The 20,182-nt window shown below is 35.5% G+C and overlaps 2 protein-coding genes across 4 annotated transcripts in view; one reads left to right on the top strand and one right to left on the bottom strand.

The window, feature by feature from the left end:
- Positions 1-1,503: 1,503 nt before the first annotated feature.
- Positions 1,504-8,917, bottom strand: PHOSPHO2 (phosphatase, orphan 2). Of its 3 annotated transcripts, XM_026492594.4 has the most exons (4): positions 8,604-8,917; positions 8,058-8,091; positions 6,370-6,544; positions 1,504-3,977 (listed from the first exon to the last, which is right to left on the bottom strand). In XM_026492594.4, the coding sequence occupies exon 4, from the start codon at positions 3,949-3,951 to the stop codon at positions 3,226-3,228; it is 726 nt and encodes a 241-aa protein (XP_026348379.1). In that variant the 5' UTR covers positions 3,952-3,977; positions 6,370-6,544; positions 8,058-8,091; positions 8,604-8,917; the 3' UTR covers positions 1,504-3,225. The 3 variants fall into 3 exon arrangements, with proteins under 3 accessions (XP_026348379.1, XP_026348380.1, XP_057174460.1); XM_026492595.4 differs by lacking the exon at positions 6,370-6,544; XM_057318477.1 differs by having other exon boundaries at positions 1,504-8,091.
- The window catches only part of CFAP210 (cilia and flagella associated protein 210), a 33,286-nt gene continuing 21,959 nt past the window's right edge, over positions 8,856-20,182 (top strand). Inside the window, exons 1-4 of the mRNA XM_026489694.4 lie at positions 8,856-9,093; positions 14,706-14,932; positions 17,823-17,996; positions 18,099-18,292. Of these exons, the coding sequence (XP_026345479.2) occupies positions 9,045-9,093; positions 14,706-14,932; positions 17,823-17,996; positions 18,099-18,292 (644 nt within the window). The 5' untranslated portion in view covers positions 8,856-9,044. The remainder of the gene's footprint in view (positions 9,094-14,705; positions 14,933-17,822; positions 17,997-18,098; positions 18,293-20,182) is intronic.

Raw genomic sequence — 20,182 nt, 5'->3', positions numbered from 1 at the left:
TATTCCTACTATTATATATTGTATCACTCAAGTCTGCATTGCTAATCTTGAGAAAGAAGAACAAAGCTGAAAGTATCACAATCCCAGATTTCAAAGCTATAATAATCAACACAGTATGGTACTGGTACAAAAATAGACACACAGTTCAATGGAACAGAATAGAAACCAGAAATAAACCTAAAATTATGTGTCCAATTAATCTACAATAAAAGAGGCAAAAATATACAATGAGGAAAAGATAATCTCTTTCATAAATGGTGCTGGGAAGGGGTGCCTGGGTACCTCAATCAGTTAAGTGTCTGACTCTTGATTTTGGCTCAGGTCATGATCTTAGGATTGTACTACCCAGCCCCACATCAGGCTCCGCACCAGGTGTGGAAGCTGCTTGGGATTCTCTCTGTCCCTCTGCCCCTCCCCACTCTCTCTCTAAAAAAAAAAAAAAAAAAAAAAAGAAAGAAAGAAAGAAAGAAAGAAAAAAAAAAAGAAATGGCTCATATTTTTTAAAAAAATAGTAATAATAAATGGTGCTGGGAAAACTGGACAGCTACATGCCAAAGAATAAAACAAGACTCTTTCTTACAACATACACAAACACAAATTCAAAATGGATTAAAGACTTAAATGTGAGACTTGAAACCATAAAACCCCTAGAAGAAAACAGAGGCAGTCATCTCTTTGACATTAGCCTTAGTAACATTTTTCCAGATATATCTCCTCCAGGCAAAGGAAATAAAAGCAAAAATTAACTACTAGGACAGTACCAAAATAAAAAGCTATTGCACAGCAAAGAGAAACATCAACAAAACAAAAAGGCAAACTACCAAATGGGAGAAGATATTTGCAAATGATATATTCAATAGGGTTTAATACCCAACATGTATAAGAACTTATACAGGACACCTGGGCGGCTCAGTCAGTTAAACGGCTGCCTTCGGCTCAGGTCATGATCCCAGGGTCCTGGGATGGAGCCCACATTGGGCTCCCTGCGGAGCCTGCTTCTTCCTCTCCTGCTCCCCCTGCTTGTGCTCGTGCTCTGTCAGATAGATAAATAAAATCTTAAAAAAAAAAAAAAAAAAAAAAAGAACTATACAATCCAATACCAAAGAAACAACCCAATTTAAAAAATGGGCAGAAAAAAAATGGACAGAGGACCTGTATAGACATTTTTCCGAAGAAGACATATAGATGGCTAAGAGACACATGAAAAGATGCTGAACATCACTAATCACCAGGGGAATGCAAATCAAAACCACAGTGAGATACCACTTTACACCTCTCAGAATGGCTAGTAAGAAAAAGACAAAAAATAATAAGTGTCAGCAAGAATGTGGGGAAAAAGGAACCCTCATGCACTGCTGGTGGGAATGTAAATTGGTGCAACCACCATGGAAAACAGGATGGAGGTTCATTAAAAAAAAATAAAAATGTAAATATTATATGATTCAATAATTCCACTACGGGGTATTTACCAAAAGAAAACAAAAATACTACTTCAAAAAGATATATGCACCCCTATGTTTATTGCAGCATTATGTATAATAGCCAAGATACAGAAGCAACCTAAGTGTCAATCACAGATGAACAGATAAAGATGTGATGTGTACACACACACACACACAGGAATATTACTCAGCCACAACAAAGAATGGGAACTTGCTATTTGCAACAACATGGGTGAACCTAGAGGACATTATGCTAAGTGAAATAAGTCAGGGAAACATATGATTTCACTTATATGTGTAGTCTGAAAAATAAAGTCAGGGAATCAGAAACAGACCCCTAAATATAGAGAATAAACCCATGCTTGCCAGAGGGGTGTGGGGTGGAGGGAAGGGAAAATGGGTGAAGAGGAGTGGAAAATATAGGCTTCCAGTTATGGAATGGGTAAGTCACAGGATAAGAGAGCACAGGGAATACAGTCAACAGTATTGTAACCACGGTGACAGATGGGGAGTTACGCTTGTGATGAAGATAGCATGATGTCTAAACATATAACATATAAACTTGTTCAATCACTATGTTGTACACCTGAAACTAATATAACACAGTATCAACTAAATTTCAATTAAAGAATAAAAGGAAAAAACAACAATTATAAAAAATGGGGCATGTGTGTGGCTCAATCTGTTAAGCATCTGACTTGATCTCAGCTCAGGTCTCGATCTCAGGGTTGTGAGTTCAAGCCCCATGCTGGAGCCCAACATGGGGCCTACTTAAAAAAATAAAATAAAAGAGTGCATCCTAAGCCAGGATACTGGAATTAAAGTCTGTGAAGCTGATAAAAATTTAAAATATTTGAAGAACGTTGTTATTTCATTTTAAAAACTAAAATCTAAATTTCAGGAAAACTTGGGCAACGGATACTGCATCCTTATCTTTAAAATACTGATTTGGGGGGCGCCTGGGTGGCTCAGTTGTTTGAGCAGCCAACTCTTGGTTTTGGCTCAGATCATGATCTCAGTGTCCTGTGATCTCCTGTGTCAGGCTCCACACTCAGCAGGGAATCTGCTTGTGGATTCTCTTTGCCCCTCCCCCTGCTCATGCATTCACTCTCTCTCTCTCTCTCTCTCTCAAATAAATAAATAAATAAATCTTTAAAAAAATAAATAAAATATTGACTTGGGAGTAGGACATTATATATATTTGGGAACGTTTTATTCTTATGTGAATAAAGTATTGGGTTTATTTTTAAGATCTGTAACTATGAGACATGCTTTTGAAGTAAGCACCTAAGAAAGTAAAATATATGACCACTCTCTGTGGGAATAAATTTAAAAATACAATCTACCTATCAACCACCTTTGGTAGAGACACCAATTGCACCTACCTCAATCCCGGACTCCTTTTTCCCAATTTTTCCCAGGCATATGGTCGTCTGGAATAAAGGCTCTAGTTTTCATCCTTCCTCACAATTAGGTGGGGGACCATGACTAAGTCTTGGCCAAAGAAAATTAAGTGAGGGTGCAACCTTCTCATTCACTAACCTCTCCCTTGCTGGCCACTGCTGATCTGAGGGAGTTTGAAGAGCACGCTCGGAACGTGAGATAGAAGCCAAGTGCTGAGGTTGCTAGTGCACCACAGCAGCCTTGTGATACTTACCTCTGAAATTCTTTTAAGTGAGAGGGGGAAATAACCTTTCTTTTTTTAAAGCCACTGGTATTTGGGGTTTTAGTTTTAAGCTGCTGTACCTATCCTTAACCGATACACATTTCAGTTGTTGGCATATTACTCCTTTATTAGAAATTGTAAATGAGAAATTATTTCTACACCTGAAGACCAAACTATAACAGAAGATTCCATAGGTTCAAGATTTTGAGACATTCTGGAAAGAGTTTTCTGTAAAGTATATCCTTTCCGTGGCATGGCAACATCATTCTTCTTTAAAAAAGTTACTGGACAGACATCATTTCCACCATCACCTATATAAACAATTCGTGTATAATTTACTCCCTGTTTTAACTGTTTATCTACAAATTCTACCAAAACTGCATTTTTGCAGAGATTTTTGGGGCATCTGTTGCAAGAATGAGCATGATAATTTTCCACAGTGAGATGACCATTGCTATCAAAAGCTGCTGGATTTGTAAACACTTTATCAAACACATCATGAAAACTGGTAGCTTCTAACACCCAGTCTATGAAGACTGAATTTGAATCTGAAATAATGATGCAGTCAAATTTATCCTTGTTTTTTCTTATAAAGTTCAAAAGTTCTACCATGCCTAGAGTGAAAGGCATTGATGTCACTGCTCTTTTCATTTCATCTTCTCTTACACCTTCATCTCCCAAATACTTAAAGACTCTGCCCATAAATTCTGTCCAAAATCCTTTTTTATAAGAATGCTGTAGTTCAATAGGAAGTTTTTTCTCTGGAGCACACTGTACAATCCAGGTGTCACTATTATCATCTATGATTGTATTGTCAAAGTCAAAAACGAGCAAAATTTTCATGGTTCCAAAAGCAAATGTGGGTTACCCTGAAAAAGAAGAAATATTGTTTCCTAAACATAGTTTTACATATCTAGCTATTACACTTATTTAACAAACATTACTGTTAATCTGCTAAAACAAAGGGTTAATATAAAAAATTAAAATGATTAAGCATTTAAGACTGCCATTTAAGAACTTTTTCCTAAGAAGCAAAGTTCATATTTGAGCATTTTAAGTAATGGAAACAAAAGATCTAAAAGGATATTCACAGTATTATTGTGTTCCTGTGGGGATGATTCTTTGAGCACTCAGAATTAAACTACAGAGTAAGCCAATGAGAGGAGTAATGAAATAATTATTCTCTTACAGTCTAATTTAGAAAAATTATAAAAAAGAAAAAAGTAGGCTAATCACTCTTATTATCTTTTAATTATCAAGCACAAATTTATTAGTTTAAAATATTTACAATAATCCTCATATAAAATAACAAGTCATGTATAATATAAATCCTCTGTATACGGACTTAAATTCTGACCAAATTTAACACTAGGAAATCTTGCAAAATTTGAATAATTTTCCTAAAAAACATATTTAGCTTGAAATCATTAATGTCGGTGTTACAACTAAATGGTTGCTTGTTGTACTTGAAATCCTAAACAAATTACTTAAAGTTGGGAGTCAATTCCATTCTTCTAGACTAGAAGTAACTTTTGTTAACAATTTTCACATTTATTTATATTTTCTTTAGATAGTTTAACTCTGGAGAACCAAATAATCTGGGTATGTGAAAAATCACATTGCTTATGATATGACAATTACTTAATTCTTTGTTTTCATTAAATGATAATGAAGGTAATTAATTATAAATCTCAAGAAAAGGAAAAACTAAACTGGTCAACAGATGGTATGGATAAAAATTATGTAAAAAAGACAGTTATAAAGAATACCCAAGAGAAGATACAATTACTGTGTATAAACAACAAGAAAATCCTTTTTTAAAGAGTAACTAATACTTTTAAAGATATCACAATACACCAGGCACTAGACTAAGAACTTTACAATCTCATCCTCTCACTTAACTTCATAACCCTATTAAGTAGAAATTATCATCCTCATCTTAAGGATATATAAACTGAAGTTTAAGTGTTAGTTAAGTTGGTTAAGTTTTAAGTGGAAGAGCTGGAATTTGGACTCAAGTCCACTTGACTCCAAAGTTCATGCTTAAAGTACCATACTCTAGTGCCTATATTTAAAGCTTATTAATCAGTTTATTTTTTTAAGTTTATTTATTTATTTTTTTGTGATCTCTACACCCAACATGGGGCTCAAACTTACAACCCCAAGATCAAGAGTCACATGCTCCTCCAAATGAGCCAGCGAGGTGCCCCACTTATTAATCAGTTTAAAAATAAATACTAGGTAGGTCATTTTGACAAAAAGATGTTTAATTACATGAAAACATTCATTAGTCCCAAAGTACATATTAACCATAATACCACATCTGTGACCTACCTGTAACAAGTCTGAGATTTTAACAAGAAACCCTAAAAAGAAAAGTGAAGAACCTCACCAAAAAGAAAAAGAAGAGATCGATTAAAAATGGGAAACGTGGCCTTTAACCACATATATTCTCTGGTTCATCCAGTAGGTGAATAGATATCCAGTAGGTGAAACTGAGAATAGAGCTCGTTGACTCATACAAGAGTAAGTATTCTATGTCTCTCAATTTATAATATCTGGAGAATAACTAACCTAGAAAGGTATCTCTTGTTGTCTGAATTTAGACAGTATATAATATTCTGATACTCTGGATCCCTGTATCTCTAAATATCTAGTCCAGGTGTCTATGGCTGGCTCCCAGAGATTTAAGTGCAGAATTCACTGTACAACTATGCAATAAGGCACAGTTGACAAACACATTAGTACTACGCTCTAGGCACGCTTTAAATTAAACAAGCTTTTCAAGCATTCTGAATTTATACATAATTTTTAAAAATTTTTCAAATATAACTCATTGGCTGAAAACTGTCTCAAGCCTAGATTTAATGAGCACAAGTTATCCAAATTCCTGAACTACTAGGGCACCTGGGTGGCTCAGTAGGTTAAGCGTCTGCCTTCGTCTTGGGTCGTGTTCCCAGGGTCCTGGGATCAAGCCCCATGTAGGGCTCCTTGCTCAGTGTGGAGCCTGCTTTTCCCTCTCCCCTGCTTCTGCTCGAGTGCTCTCTTTCAAATAAATAAATAAAAACCTAAAAAAAAAAAAAAACAAGTTCCTGAACTATTAACCTCAAAATAATAGATATACCATAAGCCTGAAGTTAACATAGGTCTGCTGTTGACTATTAATTTCTATCTGAAAGTGTACTTTTCTTAATTTCAGATCTTTTTCTATTAGTTTTTTTTGTCACCACTCAATATAAACCTTTATTAAAAAATACTTACCCAACTTAGTATTTCCAAGACAATTATTTTTACTTCAGAATAGGGTTTAGGTTAAACAGTCATGACAATCTTCAGTTTTAAACACCAGCCAGTTTCTAACCAACATTACTCCTACTCTATATGCAGGGAACAAAGTCTTCTGGTTTGGAGCAAAGAAATGGAGACTTCTTAACTCCTAAAATTAATAAAAGTATTTAAGATATTTTTAAATTTATGTTTTCTAATTATGCTGTTTTCTCTAACATCAGAGAGGTATGTATTGGCAATGGGAGAAACAAAATCTTGATTAAACAAAGGTTTTAATTATAAAACATGGAATGTTATATGAATCTACATTTTTTATCCAGTGGATAAAATAACAAGTGTTAAGCTGATTATGTTGAGATTTCCACATTCCATTTTTTCTTTTTACTTGTTAAATAATAGACAAGTACTACGTTCTGTTGTTAATAAACTTTCAAAGATTAGTACTATACTTTAAAAAATGTCTCTAAAACTTAAGGATGTGCAGAAAAATTTAGTTTTAAGAATGTGAAACTATTTTGAATCTAATTTGTTAAAATTCCAAAAGCAGTTATTAATTATTCTCTCCAAAAACAGGAGCAGTATATATTTGGTATCTGTGCAATGTTTCTGGTATTAACAATAGCCTATGTGTTTTTTACAATAATGAAAATTGGAAACTACACAGACATCCCAGGATTGGGGACTGGTTAAATAAGATATGTATGTGATAGCCAGATAAGTGAATATTTATTTAGCCAGTAAAAGCTAAGATGTTTAGTACAAATTAAACAAGTAAGTCACTAAACAGTGTGTACAGTATAACCCCATTTTTGTTGTAAAAAATGTCTATGTGTCTATGTCTAAGTGGTAGGATCGTGGGTGCTTCAATTGCAGTGCATTCTTTTTCTACACTGATTTTGTAATAATTTTTCCCCAGAATAATTTAAACTCTGTTTCAGATCAAAATGCAAATGCTATCTTAATTTCACAACAAAATAAAACACAGGAGTGGAGTAATAAAAGGGATAAATAACTAACTCTAGACAGACTTTGTTATAAATATCCATGGGTTAGGTGAACCGGGTGTTGGAAGTTGAATGATACCAAACTAACATGTCAAATTGGCAAATTATTGACATCGAATTTTATATGATTCAATACTTTCTGTAACCTATTTAGTTAAAATTCCAGAGAATTTTTGTTGGGAGGTAACTCCCCATGGGTCTCTACTGGCTCTACATGCCTTACAAGCATGACATTCACTGCTCTATGCTCTGGGCTATTTTCTCAAAAATGTATGTATGGTGAAAAGCCTTGAAAGGCACGCTTATTGTCCAGTATAATAAACATGGTTCCCTAAGCTCAGGGTTCCTGTCTTGTAATGCAACACACTCCACCTGCAGGTGACTTCCGTTCCTCTTTGCATCACCCTGTGGGAAGTGGGGCAAAACTGCTGATATTCTGGCTACTGTTATTGCTATACGTTAATTCATCTCTGCCTAGGGATGTCTTCTACAAAACTGTGGCAGGCTAAGTTGTTAGCGTGCAAGTGGGATAAAAATCTCTGACCCTTCCCAGCTCTTGACATTTTTAAAACTATGTTTCCAGAAAAACCCACCAATGCTCTAGGTGCAAAAGCTAATTTCTGTCAACAAATATTTTATTAATCCTTTCATACTTACCAGCATTATTACGGTGGAACATCTGATAGGAAACCTGAAGAAAAACAGTACAACTCTGTGTTAGAACTTTAGTGATTAAAAATCTTATCTCCTTTCATTTGAGCGACTCTAATTTGGTGCCTAATGTGTAGGTGTCCTAGCCAACTAGCTTATAATGAAATCATTTGTACCTTGATGTGTCAGAAAAGGATCTTTAGTACAAATTAAACTTGAATCCTGCATCCACTCTTAACAGATTTCTGTGTCCTTCGTGGTCTGACTGGTCCCACAAATACATTCAATTTTACTATACTGTATTTACCAAGCAATTTAATATGTCTTAAAGGTCCTAACATGAAATGTTCTGGCACAATATCCAAGTTTTTAACATTCCGATTTTTAAAAAATATAAGCTTCATGTAGCCTGGATCATGGCTTAGAAACCAAAGTATTTAAAAACAGATTTTCTGTCCGTTAATCTCTGGGTTTCTATGGAAGGGAGGCCTTTGCCCTCCACCTTCTCTGTGGGCCGCACACACCAAGCCCAGGCCTCGCTCTTCCACACACCTGCAGGGTCCGCCCGGAACGTAGGCGCAGGCACCTCGCTGGGGGTCACCCCTGTGAGGAGCGCGTTGGATGAGGATGGGAGCACCGGACCGGGCCGAGTCACCAGGGCTCCCCACTGACCCAGACCAGGCGTCAGCAGCTGTCCTGGCCTCCGTGTCGCTCCCGCGGACTCTGCCCTCCGACCTTGTTCCTGTGCCTGTCAGTGAGGGGAACCCAACATGCACGCTGGGCCACGACTTCCCGCGCAGGCGCAGTCCCGGTTTCCCAGTGCTATGGCCCGCGGCAGCGCGTTCACCGCTCCTCGGCGGAGGCCACCGTCACTTCCGGCGGCGTTGCTAAGCAACTGCACAGTTTGGCAAACGTTCGGCCGCTGGAGTCCTGCTCGTCCAGCGTTGGAGTCGCCTTTCCAAATCACAGAGCGCCAAGGGTACCTCGTCAGAGATGTTGGTGCGGTTTGGAAGGCGCTGTGGGCGGGCGAAGGAAGACACAGGTGAGCCAAACTGGCCTATCTAGGCACAGAGATTGTTTCTGGCCTTCAGGCATAGGGTAAGAGGCAAGAGTGCCAAATGAGAGTTTTGGTTACTTTTTGAAAAGGGCTCCAGCAACTCGAAAGCAGCCCCATGGGCATCGTTGGGCTCTGTGTAAATGGACAGTTTTGCCTTCAGATGAATGGGTAGGTGGCAAAAGTTTACACAAATAGGAGCGGAGAAAAGGTAAGTCGGAGACTCCCAGCTGACCAGCTGGTCTGATCCTCAAGCTGTGCAGTCGCAGCTCCAAGAGTTTGGTGTTTGCTGAATTCCCTTAAGCTTTTGTTATTCATTGAGTGAATTGGAATGTCTTTCGGAAGTATCAGTGACCTCATTAGAGTCTTCGCTGTGCTGTGAACCTACTGAGTGCTCTTAGGAAAGTCTCTAATGGAAATGTCTCAATTTCTTCATCTCTAGAGTGAAGGAATATTAAAAAAATGCGATTTAGATATTGTAATCTAGATGACCTGTTATAAAAATTTGATTTTTGAATAGAAGTAGCCTAGGGTATGACATTAAAGAACTCTTTAGCAATTCCAGTGATTTTATTTTCTTAAGTCTGTAAATTCCCAGTTAATGTTGTCATGGTGACCACTTGAACCTTGGGAATTTGGACTGTCTTCATGTCATTTTCTGAACTTCTGTAGCAGTAGAGCCTCCTTATGCTAGATGCAGAGTGAGGGCCAGCCATTATCTCACCAGTAGACACTACTGGGTATGTATGCAGTGAAGGACAGTGAAGTAGCAGCAGAAGGTCCCGACTGGTTGGAGAGAGGCAGCACCGATGTGACATGTATTGAAAAAACACAATTACTCTCACATACTCACTGTCTTATATACATAGCACTACAATAAAATACTTTGATTTCTCTGATAGATGTTAAATCATGTTTTGTGTCATACGGTCCAAAAGTTATCATCTGAGGGGTACCTGACTGGCTCAGTCGGTAGAGCATGTGACTCTTGATCTCCTCCAGGTCGTGAGTGTGAGCTCCATGTTGAGTGTAGAGATTATAAATAAATAAACTTAAAAAAATTTTACCATCTGAGCCTCACTGCTAAATTATAATCTCCATTTGGAAGAGGGTGAAGTAGGATAAGCGTTCAGATATGTAGACAACTGTCTGTAAAACAATTATCTAAAGATTTAGTGGGATGGCATCAGCCAGAAAGTGGGATAAGAATCTCCAAAGGTCCTCCTCTCTATTAAGTCAAAAAAAATACTGACAAAAAAACTGTCAGAACCAACTTTTTTTTGAGAACTCAGGAAATTAACCAAAGGCTTACAACAACCAGGGAGGAAAAACAGCTGAATCTTGGTAACAGCAGTAAGTTTTTTGGCATTTTAACTTGCTCTAATCCCCTTTTCTCCTAGCCCCATGAAAGTCTAGAAAACCACTGCAACCACAGTGAAATCAGGTGTCTCAGTAACCTGTGGAGGGAGTGGAATAGGATTGGATCCTCTCCAAAGCCCTCCCCCCACTTTTTTTTAGATAAATGTTGTTTGACCTGTCTCATAGGTCCCTGGAAATCCCATCCACAGGGCCTGACTTTATTTGACCTGACTCAGAGCTCACTGGGTGTGTTTGTTCAAATGATCAGTGGCACTTTTTTGTTTTGTTTTTTTTTTAACATCACAGCTGTCTGACATAGTGATAATTGTTGGGTACAAACAAAAAACTAACCAAAAAACTTAAGAAGAATACCTGGGAAATGAGATGTCCATAGGGGGCAGAAGCTCCCTGCTTATTCCTCAGAATCCAGAAAGACAAATGCATGCATAGTGCTATGCACATGCTCAGGAAATACCTGAGAATGAAACTTCACCTCTGGCTGAATTTGAGGCTCTGTGCCAGAAAAAAGTAAAAGCTAAGAGTTGTAAACTACCTGCCTGAGCATTGAAGTCATGCTCCACCATTCACAGAGTTTCTTGGCAAAGCCTGTGAAACTTATCTAAGGAAATTAAATTTAATTTAAGGAAATGTTGTCCAATTATTAGCTGACAACTAAACTAACCAAGCTGAGATTCCAATAGCCACATACCACAAAGAATACAGACTTTACAGGTTTAGTTCAGGAAAATCATTAAACAAACCACAACAGCAAATAAAATAAAACAAAACAAAACAAAAAAAAAACTTTGGGTGTGGGGGGAATCTAAGATCTAGACTTGCCACATATTATTTAAAATGACAAGGTGTGCAAATAAGAAAGTATGTCCCAAACAGGAAACAAGTTTTAATAGGAACTGTTCCTGAGACTTCCTAAACAATTTTCTGTGTAAATTTATAGCTATTATAAATATGTTCAAAGAACTAAATGTCAAAGGAACTACAGGAAAATATTGAGACTGCTGTCTCACAAAATAGACCATATCAGTAAAGAGATAGAAATTATAAACAGAAACCAAATAGAAATTTTGGAGTTGAAAAGCACAATAGTTTAAATGAAAAATTCACTAAAGGGTCTCAATAGCAGTTTTGAGCTTGCAGAAGAAAAATTCCATGAACTTAAACATACGTTGATTGAGATTGTCCAGTCTAGGGGATAGGAAGAAAAAATAATGAATAAAAATGATCAGATCCTTAGAGAAATGTAGGATACCAACAAGTATATACCAACATACATGTAATTTGAGTCTTAGAAGAAGAGGAGAGAAAGGGGTAGAAGAAAATATTTGAAGAAATAAAGACTGTAAACTTCACAAATTTGATGAAAAACATTAATCCACATTTTAAGAGCTCATTGATCCTCTAAATAGAATAAACTCAAACAGATCCAGAACCAGACATAGCATGATCAAACTGTCAAAAGACAAAAACAAGAGAATATATATTCCTCTCAAATGCACATGGAACATTCTTCAGGATAGACCATATGATAGGCCATAAAACAAGCCTTTATACATTTAAAAGGATAGAAGTCATACAAAATATATTATCCAAACACAGTGGAATGACATTAGAAATCAATAATAGAGGGGTGCCTGGGTGGCACAGCGGTTAAGCATCTGCCTTCGGCTCAGGGCGTGATCCTGACGTTCTGGGATCAAGCCCCACATTAGGCTCCTCCGCTATGAGCCTGCTTCTTCCTCTCCCACTCCCCCTACTTGTGTTCCCTCTCGCTGGCTGTTTCTCTCTCTGTCGAATAAATAAATAAAATCTTAAAAAAAAAAAAGAAATCAATAATAGAAATTTGGGGAATTCACAAATATGAAGAAATTAAAATGCTTTTAGATTTTAAAAAATGGGTCAAAGAAGAAACCATGCAAATCAAAACCACAATGATTGGTAGCTGTTAGAATGGCTATTATTAAAAAGATAAGAAATAACAAATGTTGGTGAGGATGTGGAGAAAAGGGAAGCCTTTTGTACTCTTTTTGGGAACGTAAATTGGTGCAGCCACTATTGAAAACAGTATGGAGGTTCCTCAAAAAATTACAAATAGAATTACCATATGATCCAGGAGTTCCACTTCTGGGTACTTACCCAAAGAAAATGAGGACGCTAATTCAGAGAGATAGCTGCACCTCCATGTTCATTGCAACATTATTTACACAAGTCAGGATATGGAAACAACCTTAAGTATCTATTAATGGATGAATAAGTAAAGAAAATATGGTTTGTATGTACAACAGAATATTATTTAGACACAAAAAAGAATAAAATCTTGCCATTTGCAATAACATGGACTTTGAGGGCAATAAATCAGACAGAGAAAGACAAATACTGTATGATGTCACTTATATGTGGAATGTAAAAAACAAACGAATAAACAAAAAACTCCACAAAACCCCCCAAAAAACCAAGCACATAGAAACAGAGAACAGATTGGTGGTTGCCAGAGGCAGGAGGTGGGCAGTGGGAGAAATGGTGAAGGAGGTCAAAAGGTACAAACTTGCAGTTATAAAATAAATAAGTCCTGGGGATGTAATGTATAGCATGGTGACTATAGTTAGTAATACTATATTGCATAATTGAAACTTCCTAAGGGAGTAGATCTTAAATGTTCTTGTCACAAGAAAAAGATATCGATATGCTTAACAAATATGTTAATCAAAAGGTAGATGGTTTAAACTAGTAGACTTTGTTTAATTAGTCTTCAATTGCAAGTAGCACCAATCAAGTTGAGCCAGTTTAGGCAAAACAAAGGAAATTTGTTACAAGGATGTATTTGTCAGGACTCTTTGGTTACAAGTGACTAATTGACTCATAATAATTAAAACAGAATGGGACTATTTTGACTGACATAACTGGGAATTTAGGTACAACTTGATCCAGGACACTATTCTACTTCCCAGCTTTGTATAGTTTTATTCTGTAGGTGGAGACTTGGTATGTGATAGGCAAGATGGTACCTGTGGTTCTAAATTCACACTTTACTTGAACAACCAATTTCTCAATCCCATCAACCTTAATTCAAACACCAAGGAGACTCTAATTGATCCTAGCAGCTTTTCTCTCAGTATCTTTATCTCTCTCTGGAGTCTTGTGGTTTCTTGCTTCTGCTTTTCTCTGTACATCTGTCTCAATTCATCTTATAATACAAATAGTAAACATAATAATAGCTAATATATATTGAGAATATATTGTGTGCCACACCCTATTCTAAATTTTTTACATATATAACTTCATTTAATTCTCACACCAACCACATAAAATAGGTCCTATTAATATCTCCATTTTGCAATTAAGGTATTAGAAAGTTAAATAATTTTGTCTAGATTTACATAGTTCATGTGTGGTATGTTCATTTAGGATGCTTTTAAATTCATATATAGAATACCCAATTCAACCATATTTAAAAATAAGGAAATTTATTTGTTCTTGTAACAGGAGCTCCAGGCTTCAGGTCTGATTGATTTAGCATCATAATGAGATCTTCATTGCCCCACATTCCTTCTTTGTTTTTTCTTTGTGGTTCACAATAATAGCTTCATTGTAAGGCTACTTCCTTTTGTGGTCATAGGATGGCTGCCTATCTGTTCTTCATGCTTCCTTGTTCATATCTAGTTTAAGAGACACTTTCATATGTCTCTCCCAGAAGAACAAGAAAGAACTTTTCTAAAAGTCTCAAATAAATCTCTTTTCCTTTTGTTTGCTTATTACAGAAATAATTATTGGCAAAGGAGACGCAAGTATTCTTAAACTAATGCTACTCAGTTAGGAAGGGGTTAACAGAGTCAATCATGATGTCTACAACTTCTATAGGTGAACATCCCCCAAATTATCTATTTATAGACTGCTATTTCGTCAATTTTGAAAAAATGCTTTATAACAACCTGTTGGGGTAGGTCTTATTGATCTCAGCTTTAAAGATGTTGTTACTGAGTCTCCAAAGAGTTAAAGGACTTGCCTACATTTACAGAGTAAGGAAATGACCAAGGAAAGACTCAAATCTGTCTTTTAATTTCAAGTTCTTATATACTTTGCACTTAATCTCACTGTCCTTAAAATAACAGGAATAAAATTATTGTTTAAAACAATTTCCAGATGTCATGACAATATAGAAATGTCTGAGAAAAAATATTTAAACTCTTGAAAGTCTTTTATATTCATTTTTTAAAATTTATTAGAAATAAAGAACTCTGAAGAAGATCAAGCTGTCTATCCACCTCTTCTACCTAGCAAGATAGATCTCCGGCAGGTAACCATAATTCCACACAATGAGTGGAAAAGGATTCAAGATAGTCTTGACAATTTGACAAGAGAAGCAGCATGTCTTCGTGCAGAAAGAAAGGCAAAGAAAGAAATGCATTTCCGATCCCAAGAAGTGGTAAAACATTGGACTAATACATATGCAGTAAGTATTAATCACTGAGGAGTACACATGCACTGAAGTCTCACTCTTTTTTCTTAGTACTCTTTTTAAAGTAATTTTTACATGTAAAATATAAAAAATACTTTGAAACACATTTTCAACAGCTTTATTTAGGAGAAATGACATAAATAAAGTAGACATATTTAAAATGTACAATTTGATAAGTTTTGAAGCATTTACATACCCCTTCTTTTCCCTTTCTTTCTTTCTTTCTTTCTTTCTTTCTTTCTTTCTTTCTTTCTTTCTTATGTATTTATTTGAGAGAGAGAGTGCGCACCTGCATACACACAAGTTGGGGTAGAGGCAGAAGGAGAGAGAATCTCAAGCAGACTCCCCACTGAGCATGGAGCTGAATGCAGGGCTCCATCTCATAACCCTGAGATCATGACTTGAGCTGAAATCAAGAGTCCATCACGTAACTGACTAAGCTACCCAGGTGCTCCTGTCCTCATCCGCTTTCTACTATAAATTTTATTCAACACAATTATTTTGAAATTCTTTCATGTTGTTGTGTGTATCAATTGTTCATTCACTTTTATTGCTGAGTAGTAGTATTCCATTGTATGGATGTACCACAATTTATCTGTTCAGTTGTTGATGGTTTTGGCATCAACCAAATGTTCATATATGAGCTGTTTCCAGTTTTGGGCTATTATAAATAAAGTTGCATATGAACATTCATGTATAAGTCTATTTGTGGACATATGCTTTCACTTCTTTTGGGTACATATCTGGGTAGAATGGCTGAATAATATGATGGTTGCATATTTAACTTTGTAAGAAACATCCAAACTGTTTTCAAAAGTAGTTGTAATTTTACATTCCCATAAGAAGTGTATAAGTCTTCTATTTTCTCCACGTTCTTCCCAACTTGCTATGTTCAGTCTTTTTAATTATAGGCATTCTAATAGGTGTGAAGTAGTATTGAATTATAGTTTTAATTTGAATTTCTCTAATTACAATGATGCTGAACATCTTTTATGAACTTATTTTCTATTGTATATCTTCTTTGGTGAAGTGTTTGTTCAAATCTTTTGCCCATGTTTAAGTGGGGTTTATTTTGGTGTGCACCTAGGTGGCTCAGTTAGTTGAGCATTTGTTTTTTTTGTTTGTTTGTTTTTTTGGTTTTTTTTTAAAGATTTTATTTATTTATTTGACAGAGATAGAGACAGCCAGCGAGAGAGGGGACACAAGCAGGGGGAGCGGGAGAGGAAGAAGCAGGCTCCTAGCAGAAGAGCCTGATGTGGGACTCGATCCTATAACGCCGGGATCACGCCCTGAGCTGAAGGCAGACGCTTAACTGCTGTGCCACCCAGGCGCCCCTTAGTTGAGCATTTGACTCTTGATTTTGCCTCAGGTCATGATCTCAGGGTCCTGGGATCAAGCCCCGAGTCGGGCTTCATGCTCAGCGTGAAGTCTGCTTGAGAGTTTCTTTCTCTGTCTCTCTCTCTCCAAAATAAATAACTAAATCTTTAAAAAAATAAATGGGGTTTGTTTTCTTATTATTTCTTATTTTTGGTTTAGGGATTTTAAAAAATATATTCTGAATACAAGTCCTTTATTAGATATTTGATTCAAAAATATTTTTTCCCAGCTGTGGGAAGGGACACAGAAAGCTTATAGTACCTTGCTTTAGGAACAGTGTTCATAATTTATTCTTTTTTCTAGAAGAGGGAAAAATATTGTGACTGATATCATATATTACATACATTACATTCTGAAAAAGGCAAAACTATAGGGAAAGAAAACAAATCAGTGGTTGGCAGGAACTGCAGATGGGGGAAGATAACAGGGCATGAGGGTATTTTTTGGGGGGATGGAACTGTTTTATAAGTCACTATGCATTTGTAAAACTACACTAAAAGGGGGTATGTAAATTATACCCTAAAAAACTTGATTTTAGAGAAGTCCCCAATCCATAAAGGGATGGGGGAGTGGAATACACACACTCATACACACACACACACACACACACACACACACACAGAAGTAGCACACTACACATGATACTTTATATCTCCATGGATGTTAAAGAATAAGAAGAAATATAGTAAATGTGGTAGAAATGTAGTAGTAAAAACTGTTTTGTAGGCACAGAGATTGACAAAATAATAGATCAGAAGAGAGAGCCTAGAAACACTCACATGTTATATATGGGAACTTGACATGACAGAAGTGTCAGTCAAGTCAGAAGGGAAAGGATTGGGAATTCTGTACCTAATACTGAGATAATTGACATATGGAAAAATGAAATTATATTCTTATGGTATAGAATATACAAAAATGAATTTCAGCTAGATGAAAGACTCAGATGTGAAAAGTAAAACAGTAAAAATTTAAAATGAATCCTAGAATATCTTCAGGATTTTAGGGTAAAGTAGGGTTTTCTTAAGACATAGAAAGTATGACCCATAGAGGAAAAGAAAGACTTCATCTGACAAGACACATTGGATAGACTCCTCATAGGTGTAGAAGAGCATGTAAATACACTACTGTTGATTTTTTTTAAAGGAATAAAAATAGTAATATATACACTTATATAAATATGGAAAGGAATTTTGGAAGCAAATATAAGAAACTGATAATAGTGGCTATCTTAGAGATTGCTAATGGAAGTTAGGATTGGAGGGGGAGCTTCACTGTATACCTCTGCAATATTTTGGGGTTTTAAACCATGTAAATGTGTTACCTACCAAAAAAATTCAATTAAAATATTAGCTTATAAGTGTAACGTCATATTTGATTAATGATATGTGCAAATACAATAAAAACTCATAGTGAAAGCCCAAATTATTTCATTATATGTAATGTTAAATTTTGTGAAATTAAGTTGAAAAACAAAAACAGAAGACTGATTTTTTTCTTTTTTTAGGGAATGAAAGAACAGAAACTTGAAGCCAAAAAGAAGCGTGATGAAGAAATAGAGGCAGAAAGACAAATTCTTGATATAGAGGAAGAAATACACAAACAGGGAGAAAGAAAAAAGGCTATTGAATTTGCAAAGCAGTATCAATTTTACCAGACAGAAAGAGTGAAACACTTTCATGTACTATTTGGGTTTTCTTGTATTTCTTTATATATTTAACATATCTATACATAATTAGACTTTATTTTCTTAAAATGCCACAATTTTTTTTTTTTTTTGTAGTCAGGACTTCTTCTTAGTAGAGTTATGAAAGAACGTGATGCACAGATTGAATCCCAAAAGAATAAAATAAAATCAGATAAAAAATGGGAAGAACAATTGAAACTCAACATTGAAAAAGCTTTTAAAGAAGAACAAGTAAAAGCAGAAAAACGACTCAGAGATAGAATGGCTCTTGCCAGTGATCATTTAAAACAGTATGTATATATAAATTACCTTTTTGTATCTTATTTTTCTCACAAAAGTTTTTTTTTCGGTTTATAAAAGTAATACATGCTGAAATACCTAGTAAACAGAAAAAAAACAAAGAAAGGTTAAAAATCCCTATTACTTTCTCACCCAGAGATAATATATTAGTTACTGTTGTCACAATAATGCTGCATAACAAACAACCACATAATCTAGTGGCATTCAAAAATAAACATTTATTTCTCATGCATCCGTGGGTTGGTTGAGCCTGGCTATACAGCTTTTCTTCAGACTACAGGACTGGTTGTGTTTGCTGGTTGCTGTGGGGAGGGCTCTGATCTGCTCCATGTGTATTCATTTTTAAGGTGCAGGATGAAGAGACAGCAGCCACTTGGGGAAACTTTTCTCATGGTATTGACAGAGATGCAAGAGAATGAGCCCGAGCTTACAAGTATATGGCTAATCTCAAAGGCAAAAGTCAAGAAATACACTAGATCTACCCTAAGTCTAAAGCAAATCATATGGTCAAGTCTAACAACCATGGAACAGAGAAATAGACTCCCATGGAAGTGGGAAGTGAGAGAGTCAATCTTTTTGAGCTATAATCTAATCTATCACAGTAATCTGTTATTGTTTTGGCATATTGGTATATAGCCATATAGACATTTTTTGGTGGTGGTGGTAGTAGAGGGGGTCAGATTCATTGAGCTATAATTTACATTTACTAATAAAATTCACCTTTTAAAAAGCACATAGCTGCTTTTTAAAACCCCTAATCAAGGTATAGAATACTTCCATCATGCCAAAATTTCCCTCACGCACCTTTGCACTAAGTTCTATTCTTTACCCACAGCCCCTGGAAATCATTGAGCCACTGATACAGACTTTTTTTTCTGAGCATATATACTCATATTTTATAAAATGAAATTGAATCAATAGTACCATTGTGTATTTTTTCACTTACCAGTATATCATGAGCTTTTGGGTATGTCAGTAAATAGAAATCAAACCTGAACTTTTTTTAAGTAGCTACTATATATATCAGGAGAGGGGATTGTATTTGTGTATAATTTTACTTACTTTTCTAAATTGCTGATACATGGAAATAGGAAAAGGCACAAAGGGGATCCAGTAAAAAGTCTCTCCCTCATCTACCGGCCACTTTGTTTTTCCAATGTGAGACTTATCAGTTTCTTTACATTGTAGTTTAAATGTGCATAGATTGTGTAAATGTATCAAAACATTTTAAACAATATTACACTTATAAAGAAAAATTATTTTTGTACTTAAACATATTATTAATATATGATCATTATAGAATTACAAAATACAAGAAAACAAAATGAAAATTAAAATCACTAGAAACTCTGTGATCCAAAGTAGGTACTGTTAACATTTGGGCATATATTTGTCTACTTTTCAGTTATTTTTTTTAATTTTGCAAATAGCAAATGAATATATATTTGTTAAAATTCAATACAGCAAAATTGGAATAAAATTGAAAAGCCCATCTTCATATCCACCCTTTTCAATGTCTTTAAGTCCCATTTTCCTTTTCACAAATAGCCATTATTAATAGTTTGTGACTACCCCTTCAGAGTGTTTTATTACTATTATTAATATCTGTATACAGGGCATATTTAAGTGTGTATATATTTTTAGCCATGAATGTTTTACAATGTATTTTTCTGTTTCTTCATTTTTTTCACTCAACAGTATACCTTGAATATCTTTTTTGCCAGAATATATGAATCTGTCACATCTTTTAAAATAATCATACTGTACACTAAGGATGTACCATTATTTGTTTAACTATGTTATTATTGAGGGAAGTTTGGATTTTTCCCTCCTCCTTTCCTAACAATGCTGTGGTGAACATCCCTGACCATATATTTTGT

The sequence above is a fragment of the Ursus arctos genome, unplaced genomic scaffold (assembly GCF_023065955.2).
Source record: "Ursus arctos isolate Adak ecotype North America unplaced genomic scaffold, UrsArc2.0 scaffold_1, whole genome shotgun sequence".
Taxonomy (NCBI): domain Eukaryota; kingdom Metazoa; phylum Chordata; class Mammalia; order Carnivora; family Ursidae; genus Ursus; species Ursus arctos.
Note: the sequence above shows the minus strand (reverse complement) of the source record. Positions and strands in the feature narration are given on the sequence as shown.

Coding starts and splice junctions, on each gene's coding strand:
- PHOSPHO2 (XM_057318477.1), bottom strand. CDS start 3,951: ATGAAAATTTTGCTCGTTTTTGACTTTGACAATACAATCATAGATGAT.